Source organism: Numenius arquata, unplaced genomic scaffold (assembly GCF_964106895.1).
Source record: "Numenius arquata unplaced genomic scaffold, bNumArq3.hap1.1 HAP1_SCAFFOLD_1493, whole genome shotgun sequence".
NCBI lineage: Eukaryota > Metazoa > Chordata > Aves > Charadriiformes > Scolopacidae > Numenius > Numenius arquata.
In genome coordinates, this window is record NW_027415352.1 from 2,051 (window position 1) to 17,259 (window position 15,209).

A 15,209-nucleotide genomic window follows, 5' to 3' on the forward strand; every position below is an offset into this window, starting at 1 on the left:
TAGCCCCCCCTATAGCCCCCCTATAGCCCCCCCTATAGCCCCGGGGGGTTATGGGGCTCTATGGGGTCTCTCACCCCCCCCCCCCTTCATGTGTCCCCCCCCCCCCCCCCAGCTCCTCTCTCCCCCCGTGGCCCCCCCGCAGCTACCAGCCCCCCCCACCTATGGGGCAGCCCCCCGGCGCTATGGGGCAGCCCCCCGCATCTATGGGGCCGCCCCCCGCCTCCGTGGGGCTGCCCCGTAGCGCCGTGGGGCTGCCCCCCGCTTCCGCGGGGCAGCCCCCCGGCGCTACGGGGCAACCCCCCGCATCTATAGGGCAGCCCTCCCCGTCTATGGGGCAGCCCCCCGGCGCTATGGGGCAGCCCCACGGCGGGGAGGAGTGGGCCTGCGCCTCCTGCACCTTCCTGAACCCCGGCCCCAGCGTCCTCTGTGGGGTCTGCGAGCGCCCCCGCCTGGCCCGGCGCCCCACGCCCGCCCCACAGGTCAGTGCGGGGGGCCGCGTCTATGGGGCTGGGACCCACATCTGTGGGGCTGGACCCGTATCTATGGGGCTGGACCCGCATCTATGGGGCAGGAGGGTCCCAAGCATCCGGGACACCCCCATAAAGGGACTCAGGCGTCTGGGGGGAGCCAATCTGTGGGGCTGGACCCCCATCTATGGGGCTGGACCCACATCTGTGGGGCAGGAGGGGACCCAGGTGTCCTGAGAGGAGAAAATAGGGGACCCAGGCATCGGGGGGGGGGCCCATCTATGGGGCTGGACACACATCTATGGGCAGAAGGAGACCCAGGTGTCCGGGGGGGTGGCAATCTATGGGGCTGAACCCACATCTATGGGGCAGGAGGGACACAAGTATCCGGGGGGGGCCAATCTATGGGACTGGACCCACATCTATGGGGCAGGAGGGACACAGATATTCGGGGGGGGGGCAATCTATGGGGCTGGACCCACATCTATGGGCCTGAGCCCACATCTATGGGGCTGGACCCACATCTATGGGGCAGGAAGGACACAGGTATCCAGGGGGGGGCCAATCTATGGGGCTGGACCCACATTTATGGCGCTGAACCCACATCTATGGGGCAGGAGGGACACAAGTATCCGGGGGGGGGCCAATCTATGGGGCTGAACCCACATCTATGGGGCAGGAGGGACACAGGTATCCAGGGGGGGGCCAATCTATGGGGCTGAACCCACATCTATGGGGCTGGACCCACATCTATGGGGCAGGAGGGACACAGGTATCCAGGGGGGGGCCAATCTATGGGGCTGAACCCACATCTATGGGGCAGGAGAGACACAGGTATCTGGGGGGGGGGCCAATCTATGGGGCTGAACCCACATCTATGGGGCTGGACCCACATCTATGGGGCAGGAGGAACAGAGGTATCCAGGGGGGGGCCAATCTATGGGGCTGGACCCACATCTATGGGGCAGGAGGACACCCAGGTGTCCGGGGGGGGCCAGTCTATGGGGCTGAACCCACATCTATGGGGCTGGACCCACATCTATGGGGCAGGAAGGGACCCAGGTATCCGGGGGGGGGGGGGTGTGTGGAAACAGGGGACCCAGGCGTCCGGGGGGTGGTGGTGGGGGGGGGGGCCACCCCCATCTATGGGGCTGGACCCCCATCTGTGGGGCAGGGTGGGGGCCGTGGGGCTCTGACCCCCATGTCCCCCCCCCCCCGTCTGGTCTCTAGGGCTGGCCCTGCCCCCACTGCACCTTCTGGAACCGTGGGGCGGGGGGGGGTCCCTGCGAGCTCTGTCACCGCGGGGGGGGGGACGGGGGGGGCGCGCCCCCTCCCCCCACCCCCGGGGCTGTGGGGGGGGACGACGACCCCCCTCCCCCCCCGCCGCCCCCCCCCTCCCCTTCCCAGGAGGCCGAGCGGCGGCGGCAGCAGCGGCTGCGGGAGGGGGGGCGGCGCGTGGTCGCCATCCTCAGGGTGAGAGTTTGGGGGGGGGGGGGGGGGGTCTGGGGGGGTCCCCAAGGGGGTGGGGGGGTCCCCGGGGGGGTCCCCAAAGGGAGTGGGGGGGGTCTGGGGGGGGGGGAAAGGTCCCCAAAGGGGTCCCCAAGGGGGTGGGGGGGTCTGGGGGGGGGTCTCTGGGGGGAGTGGGGGGTCTCTAAGGGGTTGGGGGGGATCTGAGGGGGGGTCCCCAAAGGGAGTAGGGGGGTCTCTGGGGGGGTCCCCAAGGGGGATGGGGGGGTCTGGGGGGGGGAAGGTCCCCAAAGGGGTCCCCAAGGGGAGCGGGGGGGTCATGGGGGTTGGTGAGGGGTCCCCGGGGGGGGTTTTGGGGGGAGTGGGGGGGTCTCTAAGGAGGTGGGGGGGTCATGGGGGGTGGTGAGGGGTCCCCGGGGGGGGTTTTGGGGGTGACCCGCGTGTGTCCCCCCCCCCCCTCTCACCCGCAGGCGTCGGAGGCGTCGGGGGTGCCGGCGGAGGCGGTGCTGCGGCGGGCGCTGTCGCTGGGGGGTTCGGCGTCGGGGGCGGTGGGTCGGGCGCGGGCGGGTCTGGGGGCGGCGCTGGGGGCCCTGGCGGGGGCCGGGGGGTGCCGGGGGGCGGGGGAGGCGGGGGGGCCGCTGGGGGCCATGTCCCTGCGAGAGGCCGCCCGAGCCTGGGCCCGCGCCCAAGGGGACCCGCAGCGCGCCATGGAAGCCATGCTGGGGCACCGGAGGAGGCAGGTGGGCGGGGCTTCGGGGGGTGGGGTGGGCGGGGCTTCGGGGGTGGGCGGGGTTTGTTTTTGGGGGGGTGGGAGGGGTTGGGGTGGGAGGGGGGAGTCCCGTTGTGGGGCCTGGGAGGGGAAAGGGGGGGCGTGGTTTGTTGTGGGGGGCGTGGTTTGGGGTGTGGGGGCGTGGTTTGGTGTGGGAGGGGCTTGGGAGGGTGGGGAAGGGGGCGGGGCTTGTGTGGGAGGGGTTTGGGAGGGGTTGGGGTGGGAGGGGGGAGTCCCGTTGTGGGGCCTGGGAGGGTAAAGGGGGGGCGTGGTTTGTTGTGGGGGGCGTGGTTTGGGGTGTGGGGGCGTGGTTTGGTGTGGGAGGGGCTTGGGAGGGTGGGGAAGGGGGTGGAGCTTGGAGGGGAGGGGTTTGGGAGGGAGGGGGGAGTCCCGTTGGCTGGGAAAAGGGGGGCGTGGTTTAGAGCCCGGGGGCGTGGTTTGGCGTGGGGGGCGTGGTTTGAGGTGTGGGGGCGTGGTTACAGGGCTCAGGGGCGTGGCTTGGGGCCTTGGGGGCGTGGTTTGAGGTGTGGGGGTGTGGTTTGAGGTGTGGGGGTGTGGTTTGAGGTCAGGGGGTGTGGTTAGTGGGCTCAGGGGCGTGGCTTGGGGCCTTGGGGGCGTGGTTTGAGGGCTCAGGGGCGTGGCTTGGGGCCTTGGGGGCGTGGTTAGAGGGCTCGGGGGCGTGGTTTGTGTTCTGGGGGCGTGGCCAAGGGGCTGGGCAGAGCCGGGCTGTTCCAGCCCTGGGGTCTGTGGGGGGGGTGTGGTGTGTGGGGGGTACTGGGCTGTACTGGTCTTACTGGGAGGCACTGGGAGCTGCGGGGGGGAGGGCCCAAATCCCATACTGGGGTGACTGGTCCATACTAGGAGGGGGGGAGGGGGGGGTGGAGGTGAGGAGGGGGGGGGTTTGCGTTGGTGGGGGGGGGGGTGCGTGTGTGCGCGTTAGCGGTGGTCGCTTACTGGTTGTTACTGGTTTTTACTGGGGGGCGGCAGCTGCGGGCGCTGTCGGCGCTGGGTTTCGGGGAGCGGGGCCCGGCGGGGGGGGGCGCTGTTCCAGAACGGGGGCGACCCCTGGGGGGCGCTGGGGGACCTGCAGCGGGGGCGGCTCCAGCCCTTCCTCCGGCGCCTCTGGGAACCGCGGCAGCCCCCCCTGGACTTCCAGAGCCCCGACCAGCAGGTGGGACTGGGGGGCACTGGGAGGGACTGGGAGGGACTGGGAGGGGATTGGGGGGCACTGGGAGGGACTGGGAGGGACTGGGAGGGGATGGGGGGGCACTGGGAGGGACTGGGAGGGACTGGGAGGGGATGGGGGGGCACTGGGAGGGACTGGGAGGGACTGGGAGGGGATGGGGGGGCACTGGGAGGGACTGGGAGGGGGCTGGGTGTCACTGGGAGGGACTGGGGGGGGAGTGGGAGGGACTGGGAGGCACTGGGAGGGGATGGGGGGGGCACTGGGAGGGACTGGGGGTCACTGGGAGGGACTGGGAGGGGATTGGGGGGGAACTGGGTGTCACTGGGAGGCACTGGGAGGGGACTGGGGGGCACTGGGAGGGACTGGGAGGGGATTGGGGGGACGCTGGGAGGGACTGGGAGGGGACTGGGAGGGGATGGGGGGGCGCTGGGAGGGACTGGGGGGCACTGGGAGGGGATGGGGGGGGACTGGGGGGCACTGGGAGGGACTGGGAGGGGATTGGGGGGACGCTGGGAGGGACTGGGAAGGGAGTGGGGGTCACTGGGAGGGGATGGGGGGGGCACTGGGAGGCACTGGGAGGGGATGGGGGGGCGCTGGGAGGGACTGGGAGGGAACTGGGTGTCACTGGGAGGCACTGGGAGGGGATGGGGGGACACTGGGGGGCACTGGGAGGGACTGGGAGGGGATGGGGGGGCACTGGGGGGCACTGGGAGGGGACTGGGAGGGGATGGGGGGGTCACTGGGAGGAACTGGGAGGGGACTGGGGGCACTGGGAGGGACTGGGAGGGGAGTGGGGATCACTGGGAGGAACTGGGATATACTGGGAGGGAACTGGGAGGGGAGTGGAGGGGAGTCGGGGGTTACTGGGAGTTACTGGGAGGGGATCTGGGGTTACTGGGAGTGTGCTTTTGTTACTGGTTTGGCATCTGGGGTTACTGGTGGTTACTGGTTTGGGGTTGGGGTTACTGGGAGTTACTGGGAGGGCATTTGGGTTTACTGGGATGGGGTGTGGTGTTACTGGGAGTTACTGGGAGAGGGTTTTTTGTTACTGGTTTGGCGTCTGGGGTTACTGGTGGTTACTGGTTTGGGGTCGGGGTTACTGGGATGAGGTCTGAGGTTACTGGGAGGGGGTTTGGGGTTACTGGGAGTTACTGGGAGAGGGTTTTTGTTACTGGTTTGGCGTCTGGGGTTACTGGTGGTTACTGGTTTGGGGTCGGGGTTACTGGGAGGGGGTCGTGGGGTGACCGGTACTTACCGGTGGGGGCGCCCGCCCCTTACTGGTGCTTACTGGTGCGTACTGGTCAGGCGGTGGTGCGGCGGGCCCTGGCCACGCTGGGGGTGGCCAGCTGGGGCCGGGCGGTGCTGGTGGCCAGTCTGGGCCGGGAACTGGGACTGGGCCCGCGGGCACTGGGAGAACTGGTGGAGGCCGTGGGCGACTGCCCCGACCGGGCGGCCCTCAGGAGGCGGCTGCGCTGCGAGTGCGGGGTCTGCGGGTGGGCCCTGCCCCGCCAGCAGGTAACTGGGAGGCACTGGGATATACTGGGAGGCACTGGGAGGGGGCTGGGAGGGCGCTGGGAGGGACTGGGAGGGCACTGGGATATACTGGGAGGCACTGGGAGGGGGCTGGGAGGCACTGGGAGGGGGCTGGGAGGGGACTGGGATATACTGGGAGGGGGCTGGGAGGGACTGGGATATACGGGGAGGGACTGGGAAGGACTGGGATATACTGGGAGGGCAATGGGAGGGACTGGAAGGGCGCTGGGAGGGCACTGGGAGGGCACTGGGATATACTGGGAGGGACTGGGAGGGGGCTGGGAAGGACTGGAAGGGCACTGGGAGGGCACTGGGAGGGACTGGGAGGGACTGGAAGGGCACTGGGAGGGCACTGGGATATACTGGGAGGGCACTGGGAGGGACTGGGAGACACTGGGATATACTGGGAGGGACTGGGAGGGGGCTGGGAGGGACTGGGAAGGACTGGAAGGGCACTGGGAGGGCACTGGGATATACTGGGAGGCACTGGGAGGGACTGGGAGGGGACTGGGAGGGGGCTGGGAAGGGACTGGGAAGGACTGGAAGGGCACTGGGAGGGCACTGGGAGGGACTGGGAGGGGACTGGGAGGGGGCTGGGAGGGACTGGGAAGGACTGGAAGGGCACTGGGAGGGCACTGGGATATACTAGGAGGGCACTGGGATATACTGGGAGGGCACTGGGATATACTGGGAGGCACTGGGAGGGACTGGGAAGGACTGGAAGGGCACTGGGAGGGACTGGGAGGGCACTGGGAGGGAACTGGGATGAACTGGGAGGGGGTTAAGGGGGCAGTGGGGAGGGACTGGGAGGGGCTTTGACCCCCCGTGACCCCTCCCTGTGACCCCGTGACCCTCCTGTGACCTCATATGACCCCTCTGTGACCCCGTATGACCCCCCATGACCCCGTGTGACCCCGCGACCTCTCCGTGACCTTTGCCCCCCCCAGAAGCTGCTGCTGGGCCGCGAACACCCCCCGTGCCCCCCCCCCGTGTGACCCCTCCCTGTGACCCCACGTGACCCCGTTTGACCTCATATGACCCCTGTGACCTCATATGACCCCACGTAACCTCATATGACCCCGTGTGACCTCTCCGTGACCTCTCCCCCCCCAGAAGCTGCTGCCGACGGGCCATGATTGCTCCCCGTGTCCCCCGTCTCCCCCCCCCGTGTGACCCCTCCCCGTGACCCCACGTGACCCCGTGTGACCTCGTATGACCCCTCTGTGACCCTGTATGACCCCCCGTGACCCCGTGTGACCTCTCCGTGACCTCTCCCCCCCCAGAAGCTGCTGCTGCCGGGCCGCGAGCGCCCCCCGTGCCCCCCGTCTCCCCCCCCGTGTGACCCCTCCCCGTGACCCCGTGACCCCGCGTGACCTCGTATGACCCCTGTGACCTCATATGACCCCGTGTGACCTCTCTGTGACCTCTCCCCCCCCAGAAGCTGCTGCTGCCGGGCCATGATTGCTCCCCGTGTCCCCCGTCTCCCCCCCCGTGTGACCCCTCCCCGTGACCCCACGTGACCCCGTGTGACCTCGTATGACCCCTGTGACCTCATATGACCCCGTGTGACCTCATATGACCCCATGTGACCTCTCCGTGACCTTTCCTCCCCCAGAAGCTGCTGCTTCCGGGCCATGATTGCTCCCCGTGCCCCCCATCTCCCCCCCCGTGTGACCCCTCCCCGTGACCCCGTGACCCCACGACCCCGCGTGACCCTGTATGACCCCCCGTGACCCCGTATGACCCCGTGACCTTTCCCCCCCCCAGATGCGGGTGCTGACGGGCTGCGAGTGCCCCCTGTGCCCCGAGTGCTTCCGGCTGCACTTCACCATCGGGGTGAAGGAGCGGGGGGTGCGGGACCTGGTGTGTCCCGTCTGCGCCCGCCCCGACCTCAGCGACGAGGGGCAGAGGCTCTGCTACTTCTCCACCCTCGACCCACAGGTACCGGCCCCACGGCGCGACCCACGGCGCGACCCACGCCAACCCCCGACCCCGCCCCAGCCGGCAGGGGCACAGGCTCTATGGGTCAGATACACCGGTACTGACCCACAGCGACCCATAGAGACCCATAGCTGGCCCATATAGACCCATAGAGACCCATAGCGACCCATAGAGACCCATAGCGACACATAGAGACCCATAGCAACCCATAGATTGACCCACAGCGACCCACACACACCCCCGAGCCCGCCTCAGCCAGGACGGGCAGAGACTCTATGGGTCAGATACGCCGGTACTGACTCACAGCGACCCATAGAGACCCATAGCGACACATAGAGACCCATAGAGACCCATAGAGACCCATAGCGACCCATAGCGACCCATAGAGACCCATAGCGACACATAGAGACCCACAGCGACCCATAGAGACCCATAGCAACACATAGAGACCCATAGAGACCCATAGAGACCCATAGCTGCCCCACAGCGACCCATAGAGACCCATAGCGACACATAGAGACCCATAGAGACCCATAGAGACCCATAGCTGCCCCACAGCGACCCATAGAGACCCATAGCGACACATAGAGACCCACAGCGACCCATAGAGACCCATAGCGACCCATAGCGACCCATAGATTGACCCACAGCGACCCACACACACCCCCGACCCCTCCTCAGCCAGGAGGGGCAGAGACTCTCTGGGTCAGACATGCCGGTACTGACCCACAGCGACCCATAGAGACCCATAGAGACACATAGAGACCCATAGCGACCCATAGATTGACCCATAGATTGACCCACACACGCCCCCGAGCCCGCCTCAGCCAGGAGGGGCAGAGACTCTCTGGGTCAGACACAATGGTACTGACCCACAGCGACCCATAGATTGACCCATAGCGACCCATAGTGACCCATAGAGACCCATAGAGACCCATAGATTGACCCACAGCGACCCACACACCCCCCCGAGCCCGCCTCAGCCAGGAGGGGCAGAGACTCTCTGGGTCAGATACGCCGGTACTGACCCACAGCGACCCATAGAGACCCATAGCAACACATAGAGACCCATAGAGACCCATAGCGACCCATAGATTGACCCATAGATCGACCCACACACACCCCCGAGCCCACCTCAGCCAGGAGGGGCAGAGAGTCTCTGGGTCACACACGATGGTACTGACCCACAGCGACCCATAGAGACCCATAGAGACACATAGAGACCCATAGCGACCCATAGATTGACCCATAGATCGACCCACACACACCCCCAAGCCCGCCTCAGCCAGGAGGGGCACAGACTCTATGGGTCAGATACGCCGGTACTGACCCACAGTGACCCATAGAGACCCATAGCTGCCCCACAGTGACCCATAGAGACTCACAGTGACCCATAGAGACCCATAGCGACCCATAGAGACCCATAGCGACCCATAGATTGACCCATAGATCGACCCACACACACCCCCGACCCCGCCTCAGCCGGCAGGGGCACAGATTCTATGGGTCAGATACGCCGGTACTGACCCACAGCGACCCATAGATTGACCCATAGCGACCCATAGACACCCATAGAGACCCATAGCGACCCATAGATTGACCCACAGCGACCCACACACCCCCCCGAGCCCACCTCAGCCAGGAGGGGCAGAGACTCTCTGGGTCACACATGATGGTACTGACCCACAGCGACCCATAGAGACCCATAGAGACACATAGAGACCCATAGCGACCCATAGCGACCCATAGATTGACCCATAGATCGACCCACACACACCCCCGACCCCACCTCAGCCAGGAGGGGCAGAGACTCTCTGGGTCAGACACGATGGTACTGACCCACAGTGACCCATAGAGACCCATAGCTGCCCCACAGTGACCCATAGAGACCCATAGCGACCCATCGCGACCCATAGCGACCCATAGATTGACCCACAGCGACTCACACACACCCCCAACCCCACCTCAGCCAGGAGGGGCAGAGACTCTCTGGGTCAGACATGCTGGTACTGACCCACAGCGACACATAGCGACCCATAGCGACCCATAGCGACCCATATAGACCCATAGCTGACCCACAGCGATCCATAGAGACCCATAGCGACCCATAGATTGACCCATAGATCGACCCACACACACCCCCGACCCCGCCTCAGCCAGGAGGGGCAGAGACTCTATGGGTCAGACACGATGGTACTGACCCACAGCGACCCATAGAGACCCATAGCGACCCATAGTGACCCACAGCGACACATAGAGACCCATAGCAACCCATAGATTGACCCACAGCGACCCACACACACCCCCGAGCCCGCCTCAGCCAGGACGGGCAGAGACTCTATGGGTCAGATACGCCGGTACTGACCTACAGCGACCCATAGATTGACCCATAGCGACACATAGAGACCCATAGCGACCCATAGATTGACCCACAGCGACCCACACACACCCCCAACCCCACCTCAGCCAGGACGGGCAGAGACTCTCTGGGTCAGACACGATGGTACTGACCCACAGCGACCCATAGAGACCCATAGCGACCCATAGCGACCCACAGCGACCCATAGAGATCCATAGAGACCCATAGATTGACCCACAGCGACCCACACCACACCCCCCCCTCGCCTGGCCCCACCTCAGCCAGGAAGGGCAGCACCTCTGCTATTTCTCTGCCCCACACATTGACCCACATCGCCCCATAGCGCCCCACACGCCACCCCACGGCAGCTCCAGGACCCACACGTCTCCCCCACAGTGGGGGGCGGGTGGGGTGGGGTGTTCTGTGCCCCACAAGTCTTCGCAGCAAGGGCTCCGGGCCCCACAAGTGATCCCTCAAGGGGACTCAGAGCCCCACAAGTCCTCCTCTGCCCCACAAGTGGCTCCCGGGGGGGGACTCTGTGCCCCATAAGTGGCTCTCGGGGGGGGCTCCGTGCCCCATAAGTGGCTCCCAGGGGGCCCAGAGCCCCACAAGTGGCTCCCGGGGGTGGGCTCTGTGCCCCACAAGTGCCCCCCGGGGGGCCCAGAGCCCCACAAGTCCTCCTCTGCCCCACAAGTGGTTCCTGGGGGCGCTCCGTGCCCCACAAGTGGCTCCTGAGGGGGGGGTTCTGTGCCCCACAAGTGCCTCCCATAGGGGGGGGGGGACTCCGTGCCCCCCAAGTCCTCTCGGGGGGTGGGGGCCGTGTGGGGTGATGCGGGGCTCCGCGTGTGTGGGAGCCCTGCCCCACGGCTGCCCCACGGCTGCCCCCCAGCTGCGGGAGTGCCTGGACCCCGACACCTACCAGCTCTTCACCCAGAAGCTGACGGAGCTGGAGCTGATGCGGGACCCCAAGTTCATCTGGTGCATCCAGGTGTGGGGCAGCCGTGGGGCAGGGGGGGGGAAGCTATGGGGCAGGGGGGGAGCTGTGGGGCTGGAGGAGGGAGCTGTGGGGCTGGGGCAGGGGGGGATGTGGGGCAGCCGTGGGGCTGAGGGGGAACTGGGGGACCCCCAAGTTGATCTGGTGTATCCAGATCTGTGGGGCGGCCGTGGGGCAGGGGAGGATGTGGGGCGTCTGTGGGGCAGGGGGGGGAAGCTATGGGGCTGGGGGGAGCTGTGGGGCTTGGGGGGTGGCTCTATGGGGCTGGAGGAGGGATCTGTGGGACAGGGAGGGAGCTATGGGGCTGGGGCAGGGGGGATGTGGGGCAGCTGTGGGGCTGGAGGGGGGAGGAATGTGGGGCTGGAGGAGGGATCTGTGGGGCTGGAGGGGGAAAATGTGGGGCAGGGGGGGATGTGGGGCGTCTGTGGGGCAGGGGGGGAGCTGTGGGGCTGGAGGAGGGATCTGTGGGGCAGGGGGGGAGCTGTGGGGCTGGAAGTGGGGGGAATGTGGGGCTGGAGGAGGGATCTGTGGGGCAGGGGAGGAGCTATGGGGCTGGGGGGAGCTATGGAGCCGGGGCAGGGGGGGATGTGGGGCAGCCGTGGGGCTGGAAGTGGGGGGAATGTGGGGCTGGAAGAGGGATCTGTGGGGCTGGAGGGGGAAAATGTGGGGCAGGGGGGGATGTGGGGCGTCTGTGGGGCAGGGGGGGAGCTATGGGGCTGGGGGGAGCTGTGGGCTGGAGGAGGGAGCTATGGGGCTGGGGCGGGGGGGATGTGGGGCAGCCGTGGGGCTGGAAGTGGGGGGAATATGGGGCTGGAGGGGGAAAATGTGGGGCTGGAGGGGATGTGGGGTGTCTGTGGGGCTGGGGGGAGCTGTGGGGCTGGGGCAGGGGGGGATGTGGGGCAGCTGTGGGGCCGGGGGGAGCCGTGGGGCTGGGGACGTGGGGTGTCTATGGGGCAGGGGGGGAGCTATGGGGCAGCTGCGGGTCTGGGGCTGACTCTGTGGGGCTGGAGGAGGGATCTGTGGGTCTGGGGCTGACTCTACGGGGCTGGGCGTGTGCGTGTGCCCGTGCGTGTGGGTCGCGCCGTGGGTCTGACCCCCGTCTCTGCCCCCCAAGTGCTCGTTCGGGTTCATCTTCGAGGCGGAGCAGGGCCCGGCCCAGTGTCCCCAGTGTCACCAGCGCTTCTGCCCCCGCTGCCAGCGCCCGGTGCGGGGATGTGGGGCTGGGATGTGGGGCAGGGGTGTGGGGCTGGGGGGGGGTGTGGGGCTGGGGGGGATGTGGGGCTGGGATGTGGGGCTGGGGGGAGATGTGGGGCTGGGGGAGGATGTGGGGCTGGGGTATGTGGGGCTGGGGGGGGAGATGTGGGGCTGGGGGGATGTGGGGCTGGGGGGGGAGATGTGGGGCTGGGGGGGAATGTGGGGCTCAGGGGGTGTGGGGCTGGATGTGGGGCTGGGAGGGGTGTGGGGCTGGGGGGAGATGTGGGGCTGGGGGGATGTGGGGCTGGGGGGGGAGATGTGGGGCTGGGGGGGAATGTGGGGCTGGGGGGTGTGGGCTGGTGGGGCTGGGGCTGGGGGGGGAGATGTGGGGCTGGGGGATGTGGGGCTGGGGGGGGAGATGTGGGGCTGGGGGCGGATGTGGGGCTGGGGGGGGAGATGTGGGGCTGGGGGGAAATGTGGGGCTCAGGGGGTGTGGGGCTGGGATGTGGGGCTGGGAGGGGTGTGGGGCTGGGATGTGGGGCTGGGGGGAGATGTGGGGCTGGGGGGGGGAGATGTGGGGCTGGGGGGGGATGTGGGGCTAGGAGGAGGGATGTGTGGGGCTGGGAGGGGGGTGTGGGGCAGTATGGGTTCCTGTGGGTCGCTATGGGGTAGTTGTGGGTCCCCATGGGGTGGCCGTGGGTCGGTGGGGGTCGCTATGGGTCACTGTGGGTGCCCGTGGGGTGGTCGTGAGGGTCACTATGGGGTGGCTGTGGGTCCCCATGGGGTGGCCGTGGGTCGGTGTGGGGCAGCTATGGGGTGGCTGTGGGGCAGCTATGGGGCGGCCGTGGGTCGCTATGGGTCACTGTGGGTGCCCGTGGGGTGGCCGTGGGTCGCTATGGGTCACCGTGGGTGCCCGTGGGGTGGCCGTGGGTCGCTATGGGTCACCGTGGGTCCCCGTGGGGTGGCCATGGGTCCCCGTGGGGTGGCCGTGGGTCGGTGTGGGGCAGCTATGGGGCAGCCGTGGGTCGCTATGGGGCGGCCGTGGGGTGACGGGCGCCCCCCGGCAGTGGGACCCCCAGCACGCCTCCCTCTCCTGCGCCGAGTTCGGGGCCTGGCTCAGCGCCCGCGACCCACAAGCGGCGCCCGTGGGGCTGGCGGCCTTCCTGCGGGAGCACGGCATCGGTGCGTGACCCACGGCGCTTGGGGGGCTGGAGGGGGGGGGCACTCCGCCCCATAGCAGGCACAGTGCACTTGGGGGGCTGGAGGGAGGGAGGGAGGGACTCTCTGCCCCATAGCGCTTGGGGGGCTGGGGGGGGACAGTCTGCCCCATAGCACGTGGGGGGGACACACTGCCCTATAGCACTTGGGGGGCCGGAGGGGGGGACACTCTGCCCCATAGCACTTGTGGGGCTGGGGAAGACACACTGCCCTATAGCACTTGGGGGGCTGGAGGAGGGGACACTCTGCCCCATAGCACTTAGGGGGCTGGGGGGGACAGTCTGCCCCATAGCACTTGTGGGGCTGGGGAAGGCACACTGCCCTATAGTACTTGTGGGGCTGGAGGGAGTGGACACTCTGCCCCATAGCACTTGGGGGGCAGGAGGGAGGGAGGGAGACGGACGCACTCTGCCCCATAGCACTTGTGGGGCTGGGGAAGACACTCTGCCCCATAGCACTTGGGGGGGGACACACTCTGCCCCATAGCACTTGTGGGGCTGGAGGGAAGACACCCTGCCCCATAGCACTTGGGGGGGCTGGAGGGAGGGAGGGGGATGCACTCTGCCCCATAGCACTTGTGGGGCTGGCGAAGACACCCTGCCCCATAGCATTTGGGGGGCTGGAGGGAGGGAGACGGACGCACTCTGCCCCATAGCACTTGTGGGGCTGGGGAAGACACTCTGCCCCATAGCACTTGGGGGGGGACACACTCTGCCCCATAGCACTTGTGGGGCTGGAGGGAAGACACCCTGCCCCATAGCACTTGGGGGGCTGGAGGGAGGGAGGGAGGGAGGGGGACGCACTCTGCCCCATAGCACTTGTGGGGCTGGCGAAGACACTCTGCCCCATAGCACTTAGGGGGGACACACTGCCCTATAGCACTTGTGGGGCTGGAGGGGTGGAGGGAGGGGGACGCACTCTGCCCCATAGCACTTGTGGGGCTGGAGGGGTGGACACTCTGCCCCATAGCACTTGGGGGGCAGGAGGGAGGGAGGGAGACGGACGCACTCTGCCCCATAGCACTTGTGGGGCTGGGGAAGACACTCTGCCCCATAGCACTTGGGGGGGGACACACTCTGCCCCATAGCACTTGTGGGGCTGGAGGGAAGACACCCTGCCCCATAGCACTTGGGGGGGCTGGAGGGAGGGAGGGGGATGCACTCTGCCCCATAGCACTTGTGGGGCTGGCGAAGACACCCTGCCCCATAGCATTTGGGGGGCTGGAGGGAGGGAGACGGACGCACTCTGCCCCATAGCACTTGTGGGGCTGGGGAAGACACTCTGCCCCATAGCACTTGGGGGGGGACACACTCTGCCCCATAGCACTTGTGGGGCTGGAGGGAAGACACCCTGCCCCATAGCACTTGGGGGGCTGGAGGGAGGGAGGGAGGGAGGGGGACGCACTCTGCCCCATAGCACTTGTGGGGCTGGCGAAGACACTCTGCCCCATAGCACTTAGGGGGGACACACTGCCCTATAGCACTTGTGGGGCTGGAGGGGTGGAGGGAGGGGGACGCACTCTGCCCCATAGCACTTGTGGGGCTGGAGGGGTGGACACTCTGCCCCATAGCACTTGGGGGGCAGGAGGGAGGGAGGGAGACGGACGCACTCTGCCCCATAGCACTTGTGGGGCTGGGGAAGACACTCTGCCCCATAGCACTTGGGGGGGGACACACTCTGCCCCATAGCACTTGTGGGGCAGGAGGGAAGACACCCTGCCCCATAGCACTTGGGGGGGCTGGAGGGAGGGGGACGCACTCTGCCCCATAGCACTTGTGGGGCTGGCGAAGGCACTCTGCCCCATAGCACTTAGGGGGGACACACTGCCCTATAGCACTTGTGGGGCTGGAGGGGTGGAGGGAGACGGACGCACTCTGCCCCATAGCACTTGTGGGGCTGGGAGGCGGGGATGGCGAGACCCCGCCCCACTTCCCAGCCCCACAGCCCTGCCCTATAGCTCTGCCCCACACCTGTGCCCCACAGCGTGCCCGCGGTGCGGGGTGTGGTACGCGCTGGCGCGGGGGGGGTGCATGCACTTCCAGTGCTCCCAGTGCCGGCACCACTTCTGCAGCGGCTGCGCC

General features: G+C 67.6%; 1 protein-coding gene across 1 annotated transcript; it reads left to right on the forward strand.

Annotated features, from left to right (window-relative positions):
• Positions 1-350: 350 nt before the first annotated feature.
• RNF31 (ring finger protein 31) lies at positions 351-15,201 on the forward strand (the record flags this gene model as incomplete). The annotated part of the gene is made up of 10 exons (XM_074167650.1): positions 351-479; positions 1,884-1,940; positions 2,405-2,670; positions 3,691-3,874; positions 5,195-5,404; positions 7,190-7,363; positions 10,612-10,710; positions 11,831-11,920; positions 12,978-13,092; positions 15,112-15,201. Coding segments are annotated over exons 1-10 (1,414 nt in total), but the record flags the coding sequence as incomplete, so codon positions are not given.
• Positions 15,202-15,209: the final 8 nt, after the last annotated feature.